The sequence below is a fragment of the Strix uralensis genome, chromosome 4 (assembly GCF_047716275.1).
Source record: "Strix uralensis isolate ZFMK-TIS-50842 chromosome 4, bStrUra1, whole genome shotgun sequence".
NCBI classification, from domain to species: Eukaryota; Metazoa; Chordata; class Aves; order Strigiformes; family Strigidae; genus Strix; species Strix uralensis.
Genome location: NC_133975.1, coordinates 56,921,757 through 56,943,480, shown reverse-complemented (window position 1 = coordinate 56,943,480; position 21,724 = coordinate 56,921,757). Strand labels below are relative to the sequence as shown.

Genomic DNA, 21,724 nt, shown 5'->3' with positions numbered 1-21,724 from the left:
TACTATAAAGAGGAGTTTTTTGACTTTACAGATTCTAGGTCAAACTTTTCTCTTGGGGAGGAGACTTCCCCGATTCAGAGCCCTTCTGGAAAATTTAATCTGATCAAAACCCCTTTTTTCTCTCAGATTTGTAGTCAGCTTAATTCTGTGTAATGCTACTAGGAGCAAAGTAGCACCATGTTGCATCTGAATCTGCTTTCACATGCACCCAGTGCGGTTTGCAAAATGAGATTGAGAAGAGGTCTGTCTCATGCCCTCATGTGCACTTACAGATGAGGTAGTCACACTTGATTCTTCTTTAAGAAGTAAAAATGCCTTGATGGGAACACCACAACTCTGCAAGTATTTTTTTTTTTTTATGCAATTCTGCCTGTACCCAGAGCAGAATCAGCAAGAGCTCCCAACCCTCCCTCCCAACTGCAGTACTGCAGCCTGAGTAAGAGCTTCCCCATATCTCTTCCCACATCCAGGGGCAAGGCAGCGTCCACCGCAACACTTTTAATGGGTGCAGGTTGCAAGGAAATGACAGGGGAAGCGGAGGGCTGGTTCTGTGAGACACAAAAATCTACTTCCTTCTCATCCCTCGTCCCCCCTGGATGCTGTGGTGCCGGTCCGTTGCTGACACCTCTTTGACAGCTCAGATCATGGCCGCCCCTCACCGGCAGTGACCTATGCGCAGTGCCAAGAGCTAGGAGGGCAGCCGGGAAGCTCCTTCGGCCTTCCCAAGCTCCAGGACTGAGTTTTTTGCCGCTGGCCCAGCGCAGCTGTGGATTTGGAGGAGGGGCTGTGGCACCAGCGGCGGAGGAGGAGCCAGAGCTGGCGCAGGGTCGATCACCTCCCCGCTCCGGTGCTGAGGGAGGTTGCAGCGGGAGCGGGTCGTCACCTCACCTCCCGCCCCGGTGCTGAGAGAGGCTGCGGCGGGAGCGGTTCCCGCCGGTGCCCCCGTGCCGTCCCGCGTCCCTCCCCCGCCCGCCCGCGGGTGGCGGCGGCAGGAGAGGTAACGGGCGGGAGGCTGTGGGGGGAGGCGGGAAGGAGGCTGCGTTGCCAGGGTTTACGTTCTGTGGATGATGATGTGCATGGTTTGAGTTGCCCTATTATTATTATTCTGAATGTTAGTTGTTCTGGCGGTGGTTGTGGTATTTTAGTTGCATTCCCTTCCGTACTGTGTGTCTGCGCAAAGCAGAATCTTGACAGTCAACAGGGCAGTGAAGCTAATAATATAGGCATGCACATGCTGCCCCTGTCAGTCATCTCTTTGGTTCAGCTCTCCCTCTCTTTCCTCCTCTCTGTTCCCTAAAAACAAGTAAAATGAGAGGATCTAATAAAAACTTTCCCTGTTTCAAAAGGAGAGTATACTTTACAGGGAGGTACTAAAATAAGTCTGCTACTGGCTGGTTTCCATGGTACAGGCCTTAACCCCATGGGATGAATTCTGCTCTGTGATTTCTCAATCACTGATTTTGTTTGTATAGGGGATGAAGTTTAAAAGATGCAACAAACCCACACAACAACCCAAACAAAACAACCCCAAAACAAACAATCAAATACGATGAACCTAAAAAAGCCCCACTCGGCTGTGAGTAAACTAACTACTCACTTTAATCTAACTGGCCATTGCTTGAAAGTAACAGCATCAAGAACCTAATAGGATGAAGACCTGTCACAAAACAGATAAAGGCAGCACATATGCTATCAGACTCCTCATTTACACCTTGAAACCATTCCTGCTAAGCAGAACATCCAATCTCCTTGCTTAATCAGTCTTTCCTATATGCTACTTTGAAGAATGCAATCAGGAGCTGAAGGTGTTGGGAGGTAGGCTTGGATTTCTCAGAAGTATTAACGTATTTATTGTTAATAGCTACATGACCTCAAGAACTGGGATGTTGCCCATGCAAAGCTGGGTGGAGAGCAATGTCCTTCTGTTCCTTACCTGCACACACCCCTTTCAGAATTACAAAATTAAGTGTATCTACCCTGCGGAAGTGGTGGTGAAGGGAAGGAGGGAGGCACTGCTAGGTTTCTGATACTTTCTAGTCCAGTTAGTAGGTTGGCATGTGTGGATTCCCAGCCCTGATGAAAGGACAAACAATTCTATGGAAAATGCCCAGAAGTATCACTTATTTCATTAAAAAACTTTGAGACCACAAGTATTTGGTTCTGCAAGTAGTAGCTATAAATACAGAAAAGTACTGGAATTCGAGTAAATTAACACTTTACATTTAAAAAGGAAAGAAAGCAAACCTATTACCTTAGAACACATTGAAAGTGTTTGCCTGTGGCTCTGTATTCTTCTCTATGCCTTGGCCATGTCTCAAGCCAGTTTCCTACCGGAACAGCCCAAACAAAACCACCCAGGTGTTAAAATTGACATCAATTGTTCCCAAATATCAAACACATCATTATAAACTGAAGGCTTGATAATTGTGAGAATCGGCTCTCTGACTTGCTTCTAGCAGTTTGGCAAGGAAGGAATTTCTTGGCTCAGAAGTTCTGGCTTAACTTGAGTAGTGTTTTATATGGCCAGAGCAATGTAAAGGGCTTCAAGGAAATGCTGTTACCACTGAAATGTAGTTGGTAGAGATATATGTGCACACCTTTGCTGTAACAGTGAAGAACACTAGCAAGCCTTGTTTTCAGATATGTGCATGCAACCCTTGCTGGCTCAGACTTTATGAAACTATACTAAATATTCAGACAAAAAAAATTTCAGACATACAGGTACACTGCCTTGTCTCTTGTTAGTATCTATAGGACGAGAAGTGGAACAGTTAAGAGTAAATAGAATGACAGTTACCCACAAACAACTTGGACTTTCTTTCCCACTCTGAAAAGTATCTCCATGGGATATCAGCAGTAAAAAAGAGCCATGTTTTATCAGCCTCACCTGAACACAGAGTGCAAGCTGTGCATAGTCCTGATCCTTATTCTAACAGGCATCTTCTGTTTCTTAGATATTCAGTCAATGTGTTTGTGAATAGTGACACCTAACAGAACTGTGTTCTTGAAAATTCCTCTGAAAATCGAGATGGATCTGGTCAGGTTTAAGTTAGGGAAAAAATGTCTCCTCGTGTGTATTCTTTAGAAACTGTAGTTGTTCTTAGCTTTATGAAATGGTTGCTTGCACTGCCATGCACACAGGGCCTGTGACACTTTCAGAACTAATGGTTCTGGTAACTGGTGTTGACAGCAAATAACCTTTATCTTGTGCTGATAGGAGGCACAAATATACATACATATATATATAAAAACCAGCCATACTTTTAAGAGGGAAATAATAGGTTAGTAGAGATCACCATGATTCTAAAACTGATTTTTAAAATTTTTTTTTTTAGTGCTTGACTTTGTAAACTTGATACTGTTCTTCTGTTAGTTTCTATCTCTTGTTCTTACATACAGCATACACAGGCATGCAAAAACCATTAAATTCCAAATTGGGTTGTGAGAGTTTTTTCGCCTGATCTATGGGGAAGGAGACAACATCTGAGAAGTCTTCTATCTGGAAAATAGTATTTTTGCTTCTCTCTAAGTTTTCTGTTTACTGCTTTCCTTAGATTTGCAACAATGGTAAAAGAGAATATTGTAAATGACAATGAAGATTCTGAGCCATCAGTATGTGAGAGAAATGGCATGATTCCCATGCATGAGCAAAGTGAGGTAATTAATTCGGATCTCAAGGTACAATTTTCATAAGAGGGAATCCTCCCTTTCCTTTTTCTTCCTACATCTGTTAAAATCCCTACATCTGAAGGGAGTACAAAGAGAAATCTCCTCACTGGGAATTTCTTACAATTAACAAATGTTCAGCTTTTAAAAATCTGTAGTACGTTGGATTGCTGGAAATCAGTGGTTGCAATTTCAGCTTGAAGTGGAAAATGCATCAGCGTATGTTTTATAATCAGCTATGGAAGAGAATTACGTGGACTTAAGATTGCTTCTTTGCTTTCAAATTGTGCCTGTTGGTCCACTTGCTGAAAGTTGTTCATGCATGTCTTCCTTTTCTTATCTAATAAAAATAGAAAAACCTCACAGTTTTAAATTTCTGTATGTATATTTCCAGTGTTATTGGAAACTTCTATGGCTTTAAAAAAGATATGCAGTAAATGCAAGAATAAAATTCTTAACATAAAAGGCACTTTAGAGTAAACATATAGTATTGACTGTAAAAGTAAGTACTGTATGGCATATCTTTATACACATGGGTAGCTGGTGATCACAGAATCACAGTGTAGATAAGCAAGTAACTCCATGCTGAAAGCTCACAAGATTTGTGTTCCAACTGTGACTCTGAGTAAGGGATATATATATCTATCTAGAGAGAGAGAGAGAGATGAGACAGAAAAATAATCAGAAATGTGGAACTGTTACTGGAGGAGGGCCAAACCACAGTATAGGCAAGAATTCCATGTCTATGCTATGACAATGAGCTGACATGAAGGTGAATAATCAGAAGGTAGATGATTAACTTGTCAAAAATAAGGACCCTAAAATGAAGTGAGACACATACCCAAAAATGGTCAAAAAGTGCTTTGGCTATGAATATGGATAAGTAGATGGATCAGTATAAGAGAACAGCTTCAGGGAATCATTCTTCAAGGAAGTAACTCCCAGGGTAGTATCTCTCCATCTCTACCTTGACTTACCAGCTTGAGCCTTCCAGCAATGGATCATGTGAGTAATGCTTGCACTGGTCAACTGTTCTGTTTCTTTCATCTTTGTCTAATCATGAGTAGGTTTTGTTATTTTGGTTCAAGGTGTTGCAACAGAAGTTTTTTAGGAATTATATTAAAGACACTTGTCTCACTGGAATGATGCTAGTCGTGCACTGTATTGCAAAATCTAGCCTGGAAGCAGAACCTTATAAAATTGTAGAAAATATTAATAAATATTTAGCATGTATACAAGATAAGGTGAACCTGGCCTGTTAATGTTGTTTCTTCATCAGATATGCTGATATTGTTGCTGTGAACGGGTGCTATTTGTATTGTGACGGTAGTCCTGTTAGTTGCTGATAAGAAGGCAGATGTCCTGCAGTCTCTTATATGCAGTTCTTTGTGCCGTGTGAAAACAGACACATAACCAAAAACTCCCAATTTACTCCAAAGCTGTTAATGTCAACTGTAGACAGTGTGGATCTAGTGCATTGCAGCTGATTTTGGGTCTTGTACACTACTTCAAACATGCCACTTCTGAGAGAGTCTCATTGTTTTCATTCAGGAGGGACCAACAGTAGGTGCCAAAGGTACTGATGGGAATATACAAACAGAAGAAACTGCTCTCTTGAATCGTGCTCAGCAACTTCCGGAACCAGTAGCAGGGTCTTCAATACCTGCAAGAACATGGAGACAAATATTTACTTGTCCTCCTCAGGGTTTACTGGCCCAAACAGTGACAAATGGTATGTAAGAAAAATTAAAATGAGAAATGGCAAATACTTGTTTCTCTGGATGTGATGATATCTGTCCATTGTCCTTGAAAATAATGAAGAGAAGTGGCTATGTTTTAATGTATCACACTTTTGTTTCAGTGTTTTAGCAGAAGAAAAATATGAGGTGAAACAAAGATTTGAATGTATAGTTTTTGTTCCTCCAACCTCTCTTCTGTGTTTAACATAGTAGGTATGTTTTTGCATATCAAATTGTTTTCATCAGAAGAAAGACCTCCTAATTCTCGTCTCGATAGTTTGTTTTGGTGTGAAAGCACTAAGATGATTACAAACACAGTGGTATGTTTGGCAGGCTGAATGGCTTTTTGTTGAATTAAGACAACAAATCTGAGACTTTGCAGTGATACCTTCTTTTGTTCCTTAATACCTCAGGCTTGCAAAGCCAAGAATCCTAACGATAAGGCAAACTGACCCATTCTGTTTAAGATTTGCCCTACACTGAAGTCTCACAGAGGGAGTGCCTGGCTAACCAGTTATTTCAGACTTTTCCTAACAAAATACACTTCCTGTGCTTGTGACTGCTTCCACAGCCTTCATTCTCTCTCACTTGGGATCCTTAGGCTTTTATGTTTGGAAATCTACTGGTTTTCCCTTTGCCACCTGTCACCCTCAAATAAGATTAAGAAAAATCCGATCTGAAAATGCTAACATCTTCTTATGATTATGAGAAGAGGGATTTGTTCAACACATTTTTTCCTATCCTTCAGTCTTCTGCTTTTATATCTATGTATGTCTGTTCTTGTTGGATAACTGTAGGAACAGATTTGGGAACCTGGAAGGAGGATAATATTTTCACAGATTTTATAATATTTTCACTTAATGTTCTCATAATATTTTTCAGGTGATTTTTTTTCCCTTGTGTATTATCCTCTTTGACTGCTGTATCGAGGGAGGTATCTGTACTACTTCAGGCTGTCCAGAGACATGACCTTCTTCAGATTTTTTTTCCCCAAGGATGGCAATATATTGCACAAGCACATCCAGCCAAAAAGATTTACTTAAATTCCTTTAAAAATTGGACTGGAGCTGCAGTCATTAGCTTGAAGATGTGCCAGGCTGTAGAGCAGCAGGTTCTTACTGCAATTCTGAAGTAACTGAAGGAAGATAAGCAAATGCAAGATAAGTTAGTGAAAGTCTTTGCTTTAAGTTTGGGACCTGTTTAGTGCTTTCCACAGTGGCCCAAGGGTCACTCAGTACTTTTTGGTCGCTAATGATGTTCCTGTTACCATTTTTTGAAGTATCTTAGCATCTATAAAATCAGATCAGTTTAGGGAGCATCAGAAGTTAAACACATTTTCTACTAATGCAAAAACCTGATTTTTAAGGTAAGTGATTTTATTGCTGAAAGTCATGGTACCTTTTGCATTAGTAGAAAAACAAATGTGATCTAATAGCAAACAAAGTCGTCCCTGAGAGATGATGAAATATGAATATTTCTTGTTTTGTTTCAGTTGTAATCGTGATCCTGGTTTGGGCTGTGGTTTGGTCCATCACTGGGACTGAGTGTCTCCCAGGTGGAAATCTGTTTGGAATTCTCTTTCTTTATTTTTTTGCTGTCATTGGAGGTAAAATTTTTGGATTCATTAAAATACGAGCACTACCCCCTCTCCCTGCTCTTCTGGGTAAGATATCCTTCCTTCTTTTCTTCCTGCATATTTGTGTTGTTTAAACTGTCAAGTAGTATCTGCATGCTAGGGATGTTTGCATTGGGAACAAGCAGACTGCATCACGCTCAAATTCTGTAGCTTTTCCAAGTGACTTTTATCTGCTCCTCTCTGAGAAGGTGCAAAATTCTCCAAACTGGTTCAAGTGAAATTTCCTGTGTGTTACTAAGGCTCTCCTCTTAATTCTTTGGGGGACAGAGAACTGTATGCCTACAGATTCAAAGGTTATTGTCCTTCAGTCCCCTCTGTCAGAGTTACTTAAAATATCCCTAAACAGGAGTCTTAATCTAGACCTCCTTTTACAGTAGAATAATTAGTTCATGAGGAAATTATTGCTGAACTGTTCCGCATGTGTCTCACACAACGAAAATGTCTTCCAAAGAAAACACTACAGGAATTTCCTACTACTGGTAATCCAGATCAATTTCTTTCTTCTTCCTTTATCTCAAGATAACTGAAACCTGAGAAATTCACTACAAGGAGTATCAATTATAACACTGTTTTTCACATCAACATCATATTTTATTTTACATAAAAATGCAAAATAGAAGTAGGAGATGAAAATTACATTGATTCTGACATCATCAGAACTTTTTCAGACTTCTTTTCTAGATGAGGTTTTGGTTAGATCAGTACAATATTTTGAAGTGCTGTAATGTCAACAAAATTGAGAAATGAAGCTCCAGGTTCTTCTCACCAGCTGTATACACTGCCCCCTTAGGCTTAGCGCAGAAGTGAGTAAAGCAGCTGACAGTAAAACTTCATGGCAGAGCGGGCTACAAATACCTGCCTGTAGTTCACGGATGTGATTTTGTAACCTGCATAGCTGGTGGTGTGCCTCACGCAGTAGCACTGCTTACAGAAGGGCTCGATAGCTTCGTACACGGCTCCATCCAGGCAGCACGTGTGTTCTTGCACTGCTTAGTTTCACGAGCAAGAAAAAATTCAAATGAGAGGGAGGGAAATTTTGCATATAGCATGCATGCCTGCAATAATATGAATACAGAATGTAATGCACAGGAAGTCTGCCCTTTCTAAGTAAACACCCCCCTTAAAAAAAACCAGTTGTTTCTGACCATTTGGATTCTGCTTATTTTTAATTACGTCTGTATCTAAGAGTTATGAGTTAGGCATGAAACTGCTTGTCAGACAGGTAATAATGAACAACAGAAACTTAAGCGTGACAGCACATGCCTGTTGAGTTGCTTAGGACAGAGTTCATTGTTCAGATCCCCAGCCTTTGAGAAAAATTGGAGAAATCTACAAATCGGAAGAAGAGATACACAATATCTTTGAATATTCTTTTTTACACTAAAAATACAAATCTTGTACTCTTAAATGCCTTTAATCCACTTGTGCTAGGTGCAGTTGAGCGTAATGTGGCTGGCTGAGCACTTAAGCACTTTATAGTGAGCCTCTGTCTCAGGAAAAAAGGAATGAAATTGCTCCTGAACCAGTCACACAGTGTATTTTAGGTATACATTGCAGGGAGGTTTCTGCAGCAGGCAACATGGAGCAGAACAATGAAGATTTGAGGTGGAGTTTTTTGCTTTGTTAGGTAGATTTCTAGATCAGGGTAGCTCCAGTGACTTGGACCTCATGCAAACATTGCAAAGAGCATGTGATCGTTATGCTAGCCTGATATAATTGTCATGAGGTACCGCAGAGTAATTATCCCACTGTTTTTTTCTGAGAGGTGGTGGGAAGAGCAATGTCTGAAAGTTTAGTGTGTTCCAGATCAAATCAAGTTCACAGGTAAGGCTCACACCAAGCTGGGACCAACCTGAGCACAGTGTTTGTTTACATTTTCTCTTTTTTGGTTTCCTGTTTCTTAACGAGGCTAATATAAAATTATGTCACAGAAATGTATCTTTGAATCATCAGGACCTACAATGAATCGTTGCAGAACTATATTTAAAGTGAACTTTACTGTACTTTTCTGTATCCTTCCAGAACTACAGTTCTGATAGCTTTACAGGAAGTCTCTGATTAGACAGTTTTGCTAATATTTGCAAAAGGTTGGATCTTGCAGGTAGCTCAAATAGAGGATAAGACCAAGTTCCTGATTTTTTTCTCACTTTTTTTCCCCTCTGCGTAAAAGTCATGTTGCCAGAGCATTTTAAAATGTCTAAGTTAGTCCACGATTAGCTGTTTTAAATTATATTTCCCAATGAACTCAACATCATGGTTCCTGTGATACCTGCTTTTCACAGAATCACAGAATCATCTAGGTTGGAAAAGACCTTGAAGATCATCCAGTCCAACCATTAACCTAACACTGAGTGTTCTCAACTACACCATATCCCTAAGTGCTATGTCAACCCGACTCCAAAACCTAACCCCATTCCAAAACCTAACAACCCGTTCTGTAAAGAAATACTTCCTAATATCCAGTCTAAACCTTAACCTTCTTACACCTAAGAGTATTTTTAACAATTTCCAACTTCCGAGATAAATACACGATACTAAATGATCTTCCTCTTTTCATGGTCAAACAAGCTAACAAGAAAAATATCTTTAAGGATGCAGAGGTGGTTTTGCTTATGGTAAGTATGACCTGCACCTGGTGAACAGAGCTGAATTCTGTTGACTTGCATTAAAGCTAGGTGTCAGCATCCTGCGGGTTTATTCATTGGTGACCTGGTTTGTTCTTTGGCCACTTTTATTGCTTTAAACATGTCTCTCTCTTTCCATGCCTCTGTCCCCATTGTTAAAACATGGCTAATAATTCAGAGCATGAATTGTTTCTTTGTCTCTCATAAATACATAATATGGTGTCTATTTTTAAGAATGCTATGCAAGCTTTTGTTGTGCAATAAAAACAAATCATTTGACAGGAGCCTGTTTGCTTTCATTTAAGGGATGCTACTTGCTGGTTTCCTCATCCGAAATACCCCATTCATTAGCGACATTGTCCAGATAAACCTGCGCTGGTCTGCTGCACTGAGGAATATTGCTCTGTCAATTATCTTGACCCGAGCAGGACTCGGCCTGGATCCAAAGGTATGGCACCAGCCATTTGTCTGAGGCAAAGTATACAACAGCCCTCAAAAAAATCTGAATAATTGGTTCTGTTAAAAATATTGAACTGTTCAGCCTTAAAGAATCTGCAAATTAGATTATTACAGAAAGCAGAGTTTCTATTGTATAGTCATATGTACATTAATATTAGCAGTTGGATTTGGAGAGTAGGCGAGCAATCCAAAAAATACCTGAAGGAAACTGATTTTATGACTATTTTCTCCCTCGCCTTAAATAAATTTCCTGAATTTTGTGAGCAGAACATCTTGAGGATACATGCTCCATCATGGTCTGTCAGAAAGAGTTTTCACTCCCTGACAAACTCCCTGTCAGTTTACACTGACAAACTAAAACAAGTAATGGAAGGGATCCCCAATCCTTGAAAAAGAATGTTCCTTGTGTTGACGCAAATCAGAAAAACCCAACCAGCCAAAAAATCCAAATCTGTGTGTCTTTTTTACTCTTTTCTTTTTGAATCATCGCCATTTTAATGCAAATGTATTAATTGCAAAGATGAGTCCTGCTGCATTACAGAAGCAATGCTTCATATCCCAATGAAGCCCATAATGCTCCTGTGAACAAAAAACTAGTCTTCGTCTGCACACTGTGAAACGTGATGTTCCATAAATTAATGAGGACAAGGTTTTGCTTGATCAAAAATAACCTGAAATAAAGCTGTAACATATTGGCCCCTATCTGTTTAAGTTTCAGGGACCACTTAAAGTTTATCTAAAACTAAGGTCAAGCATAGCTAGTTCAGAACAACTAAACTGATTTTTCTTAACAGAGAAAAACTAGGAAGTTGCCAGTGCTTCAGACATTTAGGAAAATAGGGTTTTGTCATTCTTGAAAAATGCCTGGTTTCCTAGATTACAATCATCTCTTTTTCCAAGACATTGAAGCTTATATGATCATGGACTCTGTGTTGTCACACGCAGCTTGCATGCTCAGTTCTGTGAGATCACTTTTCCTTCTATTCCATGACAGCTCTTTTTGCCAAGGGAACTTGATCTTTGGGTCATTTTTCTCCCATGTAGCAATCGAAACTGTCATTTGAACTCTGTATGTAGCAATGCTTTGATGCAGTTACAATTGTTGCTCATGTAATTGAATCTGTGAAGACAGAGATGTCAGTTGCTCTGGTGATTCTCAGCCCTAATTATGCTGGGATAAACTGTGCTGGTAAAAAGTGCAACTCACTAATTTTTTTATTTTTTTCCCCCATGTCAAAACTGGGGACCTGTTCTAGCAGAGTCATGTTGGTGACTAGCTTTTAAAGGCAGCCATTGCAAGCAAATACTCTGTTTTAGAGACATTTTTGAATAGAAGTTGCTGAGCCAAATGGAACTTAATGTGCTCTGGATATCAAGTGAAAGACAGCTGAAAGAGATGGTTGGCTCCTTGTGCCAAGTTTATGGAGTTCTGTGACTTTTCATTATTTGTTCCTGGATTTTGAGGTAATTTTTTGGGGATGCTTGTGTAACTTGTGGGATCATAGCAAAATCTTTTGTGGGTGGAGCAAATGACCTCAAGTAGCTGTGAGTAAGTCGGTCAGCTGTGTTGAGGGTGCAGTTTTCAAATGGATCTCTGCTCTCTCACATTTAGTTTGCTCTGCACAAGAAGCCAAACAGAATTTTCTGCCACTCCTTCCTGTGACATTCCAAAACCTTGCTGAACCAAGATTCAGTGAGTTTCACTGCCACACTTGGAGTTTTTTATCCAAAGCCAATTGTGCCATGTAAAGCTGTCACATCCTGTACTGCAGCTCAGAGGGGTACCGATACTAATGTCTGAATGTGCTTGTATATTGCAGGCTCTTAAGAAGCTCAAAGCAGTCTGTTTACGGCTTTCTTTTGGACCGTGCATCTCAGAAACATGCACAGCTGCTGTTCTTGCCTACTTGTTCATGCATTTGCCATGGCAATGGGGATTTATATTAGGGTAACGTATTCTCTTTTCTCTTGTATGACAAAGGTGCCTATTTTCATGCTACAGTTAAATGATCCAAGAGCAGTTAGTTCTCCATGCCAACTAGAGACCTCAGTTTAATGCAAGTTAGGAAGCTCTGCTTAGCCCATGTGGTTGTTTGCTTACCATTCGTGTCTGGCTCTGTGGCTAATTTAAAGGTCACATTTCCAGGCTGTGGAGGAGTGCTTGCATCATTACCCTTCTGTGTTCGTGATCTGAACACTTGAAGAAGCAGGAAGGATGGTGCAATCCCCGAGTCTTTTACCACAGCACAGGGGGCATTTAGGGACAGAAAATGATACCACAATTTGGAGAATCTTCATGCTGGAATTCACAATTTCCTCGTAGAGAGATGCATGTGCGACAGTCTTCCTGTCACAAGTCAAGGATGAGGATATGGCATGTTATATTCTGGAGTAATATCCTTGAAGAAGAAACCTTTTCCAGCTAGTTCTATCTAAACTGGTGGACTTGGTCTGGACACATACTGGAGCAAGATGGATGAACTTCTTCTCTGCCACACGCTGAGTTTTATGAGGAACTGGGCTACTGAGTCATAAGCGTGTTTAGACCAGGTTCCTAAATGGAGCAATCAAGGCATGTATCAGGGAGCATAACTGACCTGCAGTGTTGACTTAAGTCTTAGTCTGTGGAGCCCTTTACTTTTAATACTCTTGAGTTGGGCAGGAAGTCAGAGCTGATTGCAGATCTGTATAGAAATATCCCTGCTTGTAATTAGCAGGGAAAGGTAATACCTTACGTAAAGGTCTGTTTATTTATACTTTAAGAGAATTGGGGTCAGAACATTTTGAAGTTTTTTAGTTCAGTGCTTTCTTTTTAAGAGAGGCTGAACCTCTGTGTTTTCAGTTTTGTTCTAGGTGCAGTCTCCCCTGCTGTGGTGGTTCCCTCAATGCTGATTTTGCAAGCTGGGGGATATGGGGTGGAGAAAGGTGTCCCAACTTTGCTAATGGCAGCTGGCAGCATTGATGACATTATGGCTATCACAGGCTTCAACACTTGCCTTGGGATGGCTTTCTCTTCCGGTATGCTGCTTAATCTCTACGTGGTGAAATCCAGAACAGACAGTGATATTTTGAAGAATGTGTGCTCTGTTATGACTGACTGGTTTGTAACGTAATGACATTTTCTTGTAAAGTTCATGTATGGACTTGAATATTGAGAGGAAAATTACCCATCATCAGAAGTCTTGGTGTAACATTGTCTGCTCTGAGTTGTGGGTCACAGCAACTTTCAGAGAACATTTTTCCCTGTCTAGCTGCCAAGTCTGGTCCCTGCATGCCCAGCATAATGCTTTCAAATTTCCCTGGGTTTGGCACTGTTCTCACAGTGGCTCTTTCCCTGGCTTCTCTGGCACACTTCCTTGGCATGAGCTTTCAGAGAGAGAATGTTGCACTATCCAGTTCTTTCAGGCGCATAGGTTCCCTCCTGAACCCCTTTGCCCCCAAGTAATTTAAAGCGGACACTGTCTGGAATCACCCTTGTAGGTCTACGGTGTGGTTTGTATGTGAAGGGTCTGCGTATGGCTTACTGAACCCATTTTTCTTTTGCCAAATAGGTTCTACTCTGTACAATGTGCTCCGTGGAGTGCTGGAGGTTGCTGTTGGCATAGCAGCTGGGGGGATTCTGGGAATGTTTGTTCGCTATTTCCCAAGCCATGATCAGGTAAAAACCCAGTAAAAAAACCTTGTAAAATAGAGAATCTTTGCTAAGGGATTATGTTCTTAAGTTATTCATTTCCAAGCTTCATGTGAAGCTGGTTTTGGGGAAAGCTGTGTACAGCGCTAACAGCTTCCAAGTTACAAAGTCTGTCAAGTGAGGATGTGTTTTATAGGTGATTACTTGTTTACTGCAACAATAACAATGTATGATCTCATAGTCCTTCCTGATGCAGAGTTTGGAACCCAGCTAACATCCTGCTCTTGCTGAAGGTGGTAGAAATGTCCACAAGTAAAGGAGAAAGGGTCTTATACCCATTTCAGACAGTAAAATAATCATCAGTTAGATTGGTGTGTGACACATTTACTTCTATGAGATGTTTCCCGCAGGCCTAAGATTAAAAACAAGTAAAGCAGACAGATTGTAGCCTTTAAGTGATTGGGTGTATCATTAGCACTAATTAGAGTGTGTTACTTTCAATAAAAATTAAACATATAAAGTGGTAGATTAATTTACAATCAAGGGGCTATTAAGTGAACAGAAAATTGTGGAAGAAAGTAGGTATATTCTGGACTACTGAAATCAATTTGCAAAGCATCTATTGCCCTCATGGGACCACATTTTCTTCTTATTAAATAACGTAAGAAGTGCGATCAGGACGTAAATAGATAAATAGAAATGGGGAACAATGGCAGAGATATAACTGTCTGCTGTGAGATTGGATCAAATAAAACTAGACTGTCCCTGGCAAACATTTGACTTGTCCTTGAAAACATCTAGTGGCAAGGATTTCACCTCTCCTTGGCTAAACTGTTCTAGTACTTGACTGCACAAGGAGAAAATCCTGTTATCAAAGCGTTGAAGCAGAGCTGTTACAATAGAGCATCATGTTCTTTGTGATACAAAAAGCCTGTTGGCGATAAGATTTTGGATGGGCAGAGGGAAAAAATACTAAATTTCCAAAATTTAAATTTCTTAGGAATTAATGTCCAAAAAAACCCCTCAACTCAACTAAGCAGTTCAGCGCTCACTTGAAAGGTTCGATTCTTTCACAATGGTTAATGGCAATTTTTATTTTCAAAATCAACAGAAGTAACCTTTTTCCTCCATTTCTAAAAGAAATTTCTTTTTTTGTTTGTCTCTGGCTGCAGGCATCTCTGGCATGGAAGAGATCGTATTTTGTACTTGCCCTGTCCATGTTTGCTGTTTTTGGCAGCATCTACTTTGGCTTTCCTGGATCAGGAGGGCTCTGCACATTAGTCTTAGCTTTTGTTGCAGGTGTGGGATGGTCTGATGAAAAGGTGAATGTTTACATAACGAAGCATATCATAGCTAAACTCCTTTGAATGTACAGGAGTCTGAATTTCTGTCAGTAGTGGTAATGATGCATTTATGAAGCTTTAGGGGGTGTATGGATTAAAAAAGATTTCTATGTTTATTTTGGAAGTCTTTAACATTTAACGTGACAGAAAGTTACCATGTATGTGAATATATATTGATACAGAGCCTAACATACTGACAGAGAAATGCTCACAAGCTTTTCTTAGACATCTTAAGCCATGTAAAGGAGATTTAGTTGTCAAAGCACTCGACTAGGAATGCAAAGCTTTATGTCCCAGCTCTGTGAGTGTCTGTGACCTTACACAGTCACTTTATGGTAAAATTTACAAACAGTTGTGCACACGGCCTGAAAACCCTGAGGGTTTGTTCCCTATGGTTTGGGGGGGGCTGAAATGGAAAACAGTAATTAACCATCCTCTCTCATCTTTCCCAAATCTCAGCAAGTGTATTCTGGATAAATCAGAAAGCAGGGGGCCCACAATAGATGGTGATATAAGGCCATACAAAAACCATACAGAAGACTGCTTATTAGTCACTTTCTCTTAGCTACTATGCGTGCTTCCTCTTACTGTTGCTGCCCCGCTGCATTTCTGTACCTTGGCATGTCTCACTGCCTCTTTTGCTTGATACCATCTACACTTAATGTTTTAAGGGCATCTTTCTCTCCACAGCTGTAGCCTTGCAACATGCAGTAGGAGAAGGGGAGAAGAAGAAAGGAAAGGGGATCAGATATAGCAGAGTCCACATTATTATCCCCATCTAGACCCTGACTTCAGTAAGATCTTAAGGTTTGTTAAAACAATGAAAAACCATGGGTTCTATTTAAAGCGTTACATTGTTGTCCAATTTTAAAAGAAGAAAAACTCATCTTGGGGCTTAACTACTTAAGGACATTACAACTGATAAAGCTCTCTGTTGAAAAGCTTTTAAACCATTTCAGGAGGAAGGACCTGGACAGAGTATATGCAGTCTATAAATGCTTAGTTTAAGTTCTTTTGATCAGTGAATGAAGCTTCTTGGCCTTAAGGATGTTGATTTCAAATGCCTTAGCTCTTTTTTATCAGATACAGTTCGAGATGTCTGCATACTCTATACTCAATATATTACCAAGGTTTTCCTGCTGAGCTTCTCAAAGGCCACGGCCTCCTACTGTCCCTGGTGGAAGTCACTTGGCACATACTGTCCACAGAGAACAAGGAAGATGGTACTTATTGCTAGAACAATTAAATGGGCAGTAAACAGACTGAAATAATGCTAACATCTGTAAAGAGAGTTATTTTTTTGCCAAAACAAGAAAAGGGTGAGATAACAAGGAGAAATGAGGCAAACAACGGGAAACATTTAGAAGTCTGTGTATTTCCACCTCCTTCTCTCTAAGGTTAGATGTTTTTGTATTACGGTCGTCTACCATTCCATTGACTGAAGAACAAGAAAGTTGCAGGATCAATCCCAGAGAGAACACCAAGGACAGGACATGTCTAGGCCCTGGATTGATTATTAAGTGACAGAGCACTGCACTTGTATTTTCCACACACTCCAGCCTGAAGGTTCATTTGTTAATGTAGAACCCACTTAAATAAAAAAGAAGTGCTACTAGATATGCTATGTGTACCTTTTCGCAGAAGTGGAAGATTCCTGTTTATCCTGGCAGCAGTTGTTTTAGGAAAATTGTTAGGTGTAAAGTTCAAGCACAAGGCAAAAAGATGGCTTTCCCTTATACAGTACATCACACTGGAAAGTTCAACACTTCTTACTAGTATGGGATTTCAGACTTGCTTGGTCTAACTTTGCTCCTGCTCACATGGAGACAGGCCTCTAACTGAATGCAGCACGAGCAGAGTTATGTCATGACTGAGACTTTTGAGGGTTTGACTCTGCTCAGATACAAATGGAAGAACACCTTTAAGCATGCAGTTCCCAAAGGATCAGAAACTTCATGGCAAAGCTGTTCAAATTACATCTTCCTCAATACTAAAAATCACCTATGCTTTATTTTTCTCCTCTTGTCTGCAGACTGCTTTGTTACTGTTCAAACATCAGCGATTTTTATACCACTTCTTGAGATAGCAAGCATTTATTTACTGGCAGAGCTAGACACACTCTGACCTTTGAATGGTGAGCAACTGATTTTGAATCTTTTAGTATTAGGTCAAAGAAGGAGGAGCAATTCTGGACAATCTTTAGGATATATTTTCCTAGGATACGTTTTGTCCTTTGATTAATTAAATGTTGTGTCTACTTGGCCATATTTTGGGGAATTTACAGATCCTTTTTGTTTTTATTGCAGAGAGAAGTAGAAAAAATTGTTGCAATTGCATGGAATATCTTTCAACCTTTTCTTTTTGGTTTAATTGGAGCGGAAGTATCTGTTACGTCTCTTAGGCCTGAAACTGTTGGTAAGATCATTCCCTAATTATCCAGCTTTCACTACTGGCTTCCAGAGAATCTCTATAAAGAAAACTAAAGCAAAGCAGACTATGGCTGACCCCCCCCCAAAAAAAACCAAACCCAAAACCCAACCCCACTGTACAGTTTTAGGAGGCTTATTCCCCTCAGGCACCTATGCACAAAAGTACTGAGAATTGTTTATCTTTGTTGCAGGGCTCTGTGTTGCTACATTAAGCATTGCCCTAGTTGTGCGAATCATAGCAACGTTCCTGATGGTGTGTTTTGCTGGGTTTAATTTCAAGGAGAAAGTATTTGTCTCATTGGCATGGATTCCCAAAGCCACTGTCCAGGTAAACAGTCCAACATCGCTTTCATTCCAGGCTAAATCTGTTGTCCTTAGCAAAGCTTCTCACAGCTAGCATGGCAGTAAACAGGGAGAGGATCAGGCTAAATACCAGCAGCGTAGTGTATGGACAGTTCATATTCTAAACCATGCTAAGCCTGCTTGAAAAGCGCATGGAGAGCCTTCTACGTGAAGGTGTTTTGCTTGCATCCTGGGTTGTACTCTTAATAATGACAACGAATTGTACATATATCACAGGAAGTTTAACTATTTCTCAGCTACTGCAGATTACTGTGCCTTTACATACAGATTCTGAGAACTCCCAAAACAAAGGTAAAAGCATTTCCCTCTTATACATGATGTGTCTGCAGGGACAGTCACACCAGAGGCTCAAAATGGGTTTTCAGTTTGTGGTTATTTGGTAAGGGGTACTCTGACACCTAGAAAACCCTCAGGCTGACTGCATTCCTGCTCCTTTATTTCAGTGATTGTTAAGTCATGTAGACTTTGCCTCAATAGCATGATTACTTGCAAACAAAAGTTAATAATCTAAACAAGCAAGGATTATTGCAAGATTTGTGAACTAAATTTTCAGAAGCTGCTACTAGTTGACTGCTGTCAGGACACATTTTCAAAGTGTGGCATTTTAACAGCTGCAATAGGCAGTATACTGGCCCGTTTCATTAATCACACATTCTACAGAAATGCGAATAAGATGGCAGCTAAGCAATGTTCCTCACAGGAGGGAACCACACAGATAAACTCATTAGCTTAGGAAATTCGATGTGTAGCCAAGTGAAAATTGTTCTCATAGGTGTAATACAACATTTACTTTTCTATGTACTGCCTAGAAACAAATGGGTTGAATGTACTAAAAATGTCAAATTTATTTTAAATGTTGACTGATGATTAGTCCCTTTTTTTCTTCTTTCAGTGCTAAAGGTTACCTGCACCATCTGAGCAATGTTTTCTTTCCTGCAGGCTGCAATAGGTTCCCTTGCCCTGGATACAGCAAGAAGTCATCAGGATGAGCAACTGGAAAAGTATGGAATGGATGTGCTGACAGTAGCTTTCTTAGCTATCTTGATCACTGCTCCAATTGGAGCCCTGGTTATTGGCTTGGCAGGGCCCAGACTTCTGCAGAAGGCTCAGACAAATAGCAAGGAGGATGAGGAAGGTGCTGAGGTTGGAGAAGAGGCAGAGGCCTGTGAACCTTCGTAAGGCAGACGTCTACAGGAATGTGGTGCTTCAGCCCTTACACTTCTGTTGAGTAAACACAGCAAGTCTGTAATCTTTCTGGAGGAAACCCAAATGAGTATGTTACATCTGCTATTTTAAAAGCAGCTCTGGTGGAGTTTTATAAAATATTTTTATGTGTTGATGGTGCCTTAAGAGATGCAATAGCTGAACATACAGTGAATAGGCTGGCCAGGCAGTGAGTCACTGGGAAGTCAGCAGTCAACAGTTACTTGAAATGTGTGGGTGTGAGGCCAGGGAGAGGATCAGAATTGTTCAGGCATGGAGTGGAGTCATGAGGTGGAATATAAACAGAAGAAAATGGAGACTGATGTGAATAACTTCTTGATGGTTGAAACTGGGCCATGAGATGACAAGTTCAGCAGCTCAAAGAATGCAACTTCTGAGTAAGAGACTCCTGACACAGTGAACGAGTCCTGCCGTGGGTTGGCGATTCCCTCTCCTTCCTCATTTGGGTTCCAAAACTTGCCTTTTCCTATTGCTGCTCTTCCTCACAGCTCATGCACTCCTTTGTGCCTTCACAGGACTGTCAGCTCTGGTCATAGCAAGAAACAGCAAGTGGCACTTATGTGCTGAAAGAGACAGCTGGGTCCATCACAGACTGTGGTAACACAGGTGTTGCTAGTGCTGGTAGAAAAAATGACTGAGCTTGAAAATGGGGTAAGGGTTGTGGGGAGGCTGTAAGGACTGGGCGAGGGTTGTATGGGATTGGGATGGCTGCTTCTGCACCTCTGTACCTCAGCCTTTGCACAACATGATGTCAAGGGAGGGAAAGTCAGCTCTTCAGCCACTGAGGGTGGCTATGTTCTGGTGCTGGCCACTAGGACAGCAGGGAGAGCTCTTCTCCGGTGGGGTTTGCTGGCAGGGCAACAATGCCAAGGTGGCAATGAGTTGTCCCTTTCTTCCTCAGCTCCTTTTGGGGAGCTCAGCAATAGCAGCAGACCTCTTCTTAAATCAAGATTCATGGGTCGGCCACGATCTCCGATTGCTTTGTCCTAAGTTAATACACATCAGGCTGAGAAAATGGCATGATCAGGTCCTCCTCATGTCTGCATTTGGATAAATGCAGCAAAGAAAACCAGGTATTTTCTAAAAATATAGCCAGTTAGTGCTCATTTTTCCAAGAGGTGGCTGGCTGGATTGACTGTGGAGAGTGGAGGCCTCTCAGATTGCCAAGGCATTTTTTCCCTCTGACTGATGCAGAAAACTAATAGACTCTAAATGAACAGCCTTGAAAATGCAGTGCTGAGGGAAGGTAGAAAGCGAGAGGAGCTGTATTCCCACCTGCCTTCAGAAAGGCTGCTGTATGAAGGCAAGTGTCACAAGGAAGCAGTGTTTAGGACACAGCGCTGGCACCCTCAGCATGTACCCATAGATCCTGTGGGTCTTTCCAGAAACACAAGTTGTGTGCGGCTGTGGATCATGGTAATGACTGGCAATACTCGTGTCTAATATCTTGCCAAAACATTTCACCAGGGGGAGCAAAAAGCTCAAATGTGGTTTTCATGTTATTTAATATAGATGCCTCCTGCACAGTCAGTTGCAATATAGTTCACATTTGATTTTCCCATTCCCAGAAGAGTTTCCTTTCTCTTCTCCTTGACTGTCCTAAAGCCAGGAGTAAACCTCTCTGCTGATCAAAATCGTGCTCTTGCCTTTAGCTTTGTATCAGTTAGGGTTTAGTATTGACAGATACCATCAAATCTTTCTTACTCTGCCAGGTTTTGTACAAGTAACTAGCTCCAAGTAGGTCATTCCCAGCTCCTTTCTGAGGCATAGAGTCAGTACAGCATCCCTCAGAAACTGGAAGTTTTATTTTATTACTTTTTAATATGTTAGATTGTGCCTGTAATCAAGGTGGACAACACCTCCCTGCAGATTTCTACCTTGCAGTTCTCTGAACTCATTTTACAGGATACTGTGTAGAATATATTTGTTGAGTCTAGCTATTTTTGGCATCAATAAGTAAGAATTAATCAATTCTCTTTTAGGTTTTACACTTTTAATATGCAACACAAAAATGTACTGAAATATTTTTAAAAGAAAACTATCTGAAACTGTATTATTTGCAGAATGTCTGCATAGGGCTCTGTATGAGGATTAATTACATCTCAGTATGGGTGGCTTTGTATATGCCTTCCTCTCCCAAGTCAAAAAGAAAGCTTCCTGAGAAATAGTTAAGGTTCATAGCCTGCAGTTCCAGCACAGTGATAAAAATACCAGGAAATTTTTCAGTAAGTTTTCCCCTAACATCGACATTTTTCTTACTGTACACACTGCTGTTCTCTCCGCTTCCTCGGGGAATGTGCAGTTCATGTTTGTCCCCTGACCAGAAGGGAAGTTGCTTTCACACTGTGCACTGATGGATAGTTAGGGTCTTGTGCTTGGTGGATATTGTGTCAGCCACTGACCTCTGTGGCTGTTCTGCGTACTTTGCGCTCGGTTACTTAAATGGGGTAGTGTTAATATTGTATTTGGAAATGATTGTTATTTGGAAAGTTACTGTATTTGGAAATTGTAATGTCTGTAAACCTCATTGCTAAGATGAGGGAATATGATGTTCAGTTCATCAGGGACTGTTTAATTCTACTTGAGTAAAACTTACAGGAGTAGAAGCTT

The 21,724-nt window shown here is 40.7% G+C and overlaps 1 protein-coding gene across 1 annotated transcript in view; it reads left to right on the top strand.

The window, feature by feature from the left end:
• Nucleotides 1-21,724, top strand: part of LOC141942001 (sodium/hydrogen exchanger 9B2-like) — a 23,398-nt gene extending 1,674 nt beyond the window's left edge. The window contains exons 2-12 of the mRNA XM_074864941.1: nt 741-997; nt 5,218-5,398; nt 6,898-7,068; nt 9,971-10,113; nt 11,945-12,072; nt 12,967-13,142; nt 13,676-13,782; nt 14,928-15,077; nt 17,405-17,513; nt 17,719-17,855; nt 18,830-21,724. Coding sequence (XP_074721042.1) covers nt 741-997; nt 5,218-5,398; nt 6,898-7,068; nt 9,971-10,113; nt 11,945-12,072; nt 12,967-13,142; nt 13,676-13,782; nt 14,928-15,077; nt 17,405-17,513; nt 17,719-17,855; nt 18,830-19,069 — 1,799 coding nt within the window. The 3' untranslated portion in view covers nt 19,070-21,724. The remainder of the gene's footprint in view (nt 1-740; nt 998-5,217; nt 5,399-6,897; nt 7,069-9,970; nt 10,114-11,944; nt 12,073-12,966; nt 13,143-13,675; nt 13,783-14,927; nt 15,078-17,404; nt 17,514-17,718; nt 17,856-18,829) is intronic.